General features: G+C 28.3%; 2 protein-coding genes across 2 annotated transcripts in view; both read left to right on the top strand.

Moving 5' to 3' along the window:
• Window positions 1-354: 354 nt before the first annotated feature.
• Window positions 355-1083, top strand: LOC105619726. The gene is made up of 4 exons (XM_012201245.1): window positions 355-434; window positions 611-730; window positions 838-946; window positions 1078-1083. Exons 1-4 carry the CDS (start codon window positions 355-357, stop codon window positions 1081-1083), a joined length of 315 nt encoding a protein of 104 aa, XP_012056635.1.
• A 2199-nt stretch (window positions 1084-3282) lies between these two features.
• Window positions 3283-4387, top strand: part of LOC105619727 — a 20260-nt gene continuing 19155 nt past the window's right edge. Inside the window, exons 1-2 of the mRNA XM_012201246.1 lie at window positions 3283-3401; window positions 3739-3871. Coding sequence (XP_012056636.1) covers window positions 3283-3401; window positions 3739-3871 — 252 coding nt within the window. The remainder of the gene's footprint in view (window positions 3402-3738; window positions 3872-4387) is intronic.

Genomic DNA, 4387 nt, shown 5'->3' on the forward strand with positions numbered 1-4387 from the left:
AAATCATAAATATGCGATAAATATTATAATATTTGCGATAAATAGAAAATATGTTTATAAATCGAAAATAGAAAAATGGTCATTAATTTTTAAATTTTAATACTATTTTGTATTAAAAAAGTACATCATAATATAACGTTACACATTAGGAATTTAAATGATACTTTTATGCATTTTAGCAATTATTGTTTGTGTAATGCCGACTTGTATTGTAACTCATTTTTTGTACATAGCTGACAGTAATGTACCGATAAATGCATCTGAACCACAATGTTTCATTATGGTGGTATACTTTATTAATAAAAAAAATATTTCTATTTGATTCTGTTGTATGTGTACGCAATATTTTGTATCATGTTGATTATAATTGTAGGAACAGGTGCAGTGCTCATTACATATTTTCAATATATCTGTGGAATATTTAAAATTGCTAGGTAGGAACAGACATGCACATAAATGAACATTTTCTATAACAATTTAATAATTCATACTATTATACAAAATTTATTATATCTATATAAATTAAAAAAAGTTCTTATAAAAGTTCGGTTTACTGAAAAATTGTTATTTAAAAAGTTGTTACATAATTACAATGCAAACATTTATTCAGTTATCGTATTGAGCATGCAATAAATGTCGAAATTCATCGGCAAAATATTGCGTTAAAAAATAATAGTTTGATGACCGAGGGCTTAATTTGTGCCATAGATATTCATCGTCAAGCTATGAAGTTTGTATTTACATTAATAATAATATTTACATTAATAATATATATAGTATTTACATTAATAATATTCGTACAATACATTTAATTAATGATATTTCTTTTTTTTTAAGATTATCAAACAACTTTTTATTTATATTCGAAAAAACGTCATTTTTATTAACCGCCTGTTGTGTTGTTTGCATAAGCCTGAATTTGTTTCAAGTAAGTTTTCAATTTCGTGTATGTATAATAATGAGAGTTGTATCAAAATTACGTGTTTTTAATGATTTCACATATATTACACAAATGACAAAAATAAAAGTTATAAATCTTCACAATAAAAGACAATAAATCACAAATGATGAATGTAGAACTAGATGCGTCTAGATGTTTTAACAAGAATAATAACATAAAGAATAAACAAACAGGTAATCTCTCACAAAACCTAGTGTTGCAGGTACAAATGTTATGTCCGCGCGTGCCGATATCGTGCCATTTTCGAGCAAATCGAGTTGAAGTTAAGGATGTTCTGGCTATATAGTCCCAGACAAAAATTATTTAAATTTGAAATTGATGAAATTCTATATTTTATAAATTAAAATATGCGCCGTATCGTATATAGAATCTAAATAATGTCAATTAATGTGATATTTGGTATTATAAATGAATATATTTGTATTTCTGTCGGTAAAACTTTTGGACGTGAATTTTCCTTGAAATCAACTGTAAGAAACGAAAGACATGCTACATATTACTAACATTTAAAGTATATCAGACATCACATGGTACTTAAAAATCAAAAAGATATGTAAATTAATTTTCGTACTATTGACATATTTTAAGCAGGCGAAGTATGTTGTGTCCTTATTCGAAATTTTGCTTTATTATCATTAATATTATCATTAATATCTTGATGATAAATTAGTAAATCGATATGAATTTTCTTTTTAGAAACGTTGCTCAATATTTTATTTATTCACAAAATTTTAGAATATTGCTTTTTTTATAATTTTATTGATATAAATGGAAATATGCTGCTGCTCGGTGGAAATAAATTACTGAAATCGCTGAAAATCTCTAAAATCTATCAATTAATTTATATAAATTATATTAAAATGGATCAACTAATACAGATTTCAACGCTTTTAGTGCTTTATTTCCATCAGGAGTATTTTACAAGAACTTATGCAAAATTAAATTGGATAACTCGTAAACTAAATAGAGAATCGACTTCAGGACTTACATAGATCTTCAGATAATAAAATAGAATCAATTTATTAAATTTTCGAGTTATTATCAGTATTAGAACGTTAGCGCCAGTACATCCTTAAATCATCAGCAATACAAAGATTGAAGAGCACGCTAAGACGACGAACAGTCAAACAGATGTTGCCCATAGATTTTGTGTTTGAGCCATTGCTACGGATGTATTTTGACCGCTTCCCTTAGGTCACACACGTCCAAATAAACTTGTCAAGTCTGCTTGTATAAAGCACTTGTGTGAATTTTTTTTTGAATGTGTATGCCAGAAAAGAATTGCACATTTATTTTGGCTTGCACAAATGACTTGAGCAAATACGAAAATTCATTTTATATGCTTACTCAAATGACTTGCACAAGTAAATCGGAGCGTATGTGGCACGCTTAAATTCTAATCAGAATGTCTGTTCGCTTACTCATTTGGACTCAACACCTTCGTTTTCTCTTTTTTCAACATCTGAATTTATATTTACGTACTTTTAAATGTAAAAATTCTTGAGGATTTCAAGCAACGCGAAGAGATCTTAATTATTAAGCTTAATTCGTGTTTAGTCATAATAACAATCACTTTCCTCGATTCGCTCGGAAACGACACAGCACGGGCATCGACACGGTACGGGCCAGACATAACAATATAATTTATACAAACTACTACTTTTAATGAATCGAAACTATGCCGAAATTTTAATAAGCATTATTAATAAAAATCTACGTAATTTTAGAACAACAATCATAATTTTATATAAAAATTGGATGTATTTATACTTGGGTTTAAAATGTAAACGCGAGCTTTATAACAATTTGCATTGTTTGTGTATAAAGTATTTATCATCTTAATTTTACAAATGAAGAAAATTTGTGTATTTATGGAATGATAGTAAAAATATTAAAATGGTAAACAGTATTACGTTAAAATAACTGATCATTTAAAATATTTTTTTCAGCTCTTTCAGATAGCATTATCTAAAAATAATTTCTTTGAATTTATAAGTCCATTGATGTGTGTGTCAATAATCACTTTCTATGTATTTATTGCCAATAATATAGGGCAGAATATAATTGAACATAACACTCACATATTCGACACTGCGTAAGAAAAACATTTTTATAAGAGAAACTGTATGAACATTTTTTCAGGTTTTTCCTGAATAAACAATAGATGTATATACAGGATGTCTGGAAATAATCGCCAAATATTTCATAGGCAGATAGAGCGGACTAAATTGAGTCGAAAAGTCCTCTAAATTTCCCCAATAGTTAATGAGTTTATTAATCCTTAAAGATAGCCGAATACGCGCGCTCGCCCGGCCTGCGAAATGTATATGCCTACCGATCGCTTGACGCGCGAGCCTTGGGAGTTGGGGATTGGCTGGCAAGCGCCCCATGCCGCGCACATCGCCGCAAGCCTCCGTAACTCGAATGATGCGCTTGCCAGGTTATCCCCCCGCTCCTCTCGGCTCGTGTGCCAAGCGATCGGTAGGCGTATACACAGTAGTATTCGGCTATCTTTAAGGATTAATATCTCGTTAATTATTGGGGAAACTTACAAAATGGTAGAGAACTTTTCGACTTAGTTTAGTCCGCTTTATCTGCCCATGAAATATTTGGCGATTATTTCCAGACTTGTATATGTCAGAAACATTGATGTATTTTATATTAAATAATGTATTTAATGTATTTTATATCGATAACATATAACTTGAAAATAATTAATAAAACATTCCTATTTAAAAATAGCGACCTATAATATATATATATATTTCACTCCATAGGTACAATGTTCAATGGTACAGAACCTCATTACATATGCAAAGAATGATACTATTCCTACTGCAAAGAAGATCAAAGAAATTAACTTTAAGTATCGGTGGAGTATTTGATGCATCTTTGGAAGGTTTCGCCATGGTAATATTTTATACAATATCTCAGAATATATACAATATTTTATCAATGTCTATCAGTTTACACATGGATGCAATAAAAGAATGTTTATATAATTGCAGCTAATAAAAGCTTCAGTATCTTATTTTACTGTCATGTATTCTATGCAGTAACAAACAAATATGAATTTAATACTATCATAGTAAAGATGTAGATAATGAAAGAATGATGTTTTCACATTTAAAAAAGAGACAAATTTATTTTGTAAACACATAATATATGTATAATATATAAATATATTTATATTAAGAAAAAAATTTTTTTAAATAAAAAGAACATATTTTCTTAAAAGGACATTTTTGGTGCAAATATTGTTCTATTTAAGTAAAACTATTTAATTTTAAATAAATACACATGTTATCTTAAGTATATTGTTATGTACTTTCACACACACACACACACACACACACATATATATATTAGGTGTAGTAAAAAAGAAATACATTATTTTTGCATGAAATTGAATGGAAAAAATAATGG

Source organism: Atta cephalotes (genome assembly GCF_000143395.1).
Source record: "Atta cephalotes unplaced genomic scaffold scaffold00022, whole genome shotgun sequence".
Classification (NCBI taxonomy): domain Eukaryota; kingdom Metazoa; phylum Arthropoda; class Insecta; order Hymenoptera; family Formicidae; genus Atta; species Atta cephalotes.

What these genes read in the sequence shown, in the direction of transcription:
- LOC105619726 (XM_012201245.1), top strand. Translation starts at nt 355, where the DNA reads ATGTTGATTATAATTGTAGGAACAGGTGCAGTGCTCATTACATATTTT. An exon ending in GGAATATTTAAAATTGCTAG is followed by an intron (nt 435 to 610) that starts GTAGGAACAGAC and finishes ACATTTATTCAG; the next exon opens with TTATCGTATTGAGCATGCAA. An exon ending in ATTCATCGTCAAGCTATGAA is followed by an intron (nt 731 to 837) that starts GTTTGTATTTAC and finishes TTTTTTTTTAAG; the next exon opens with ATTATCAAACAACTTTTTAT.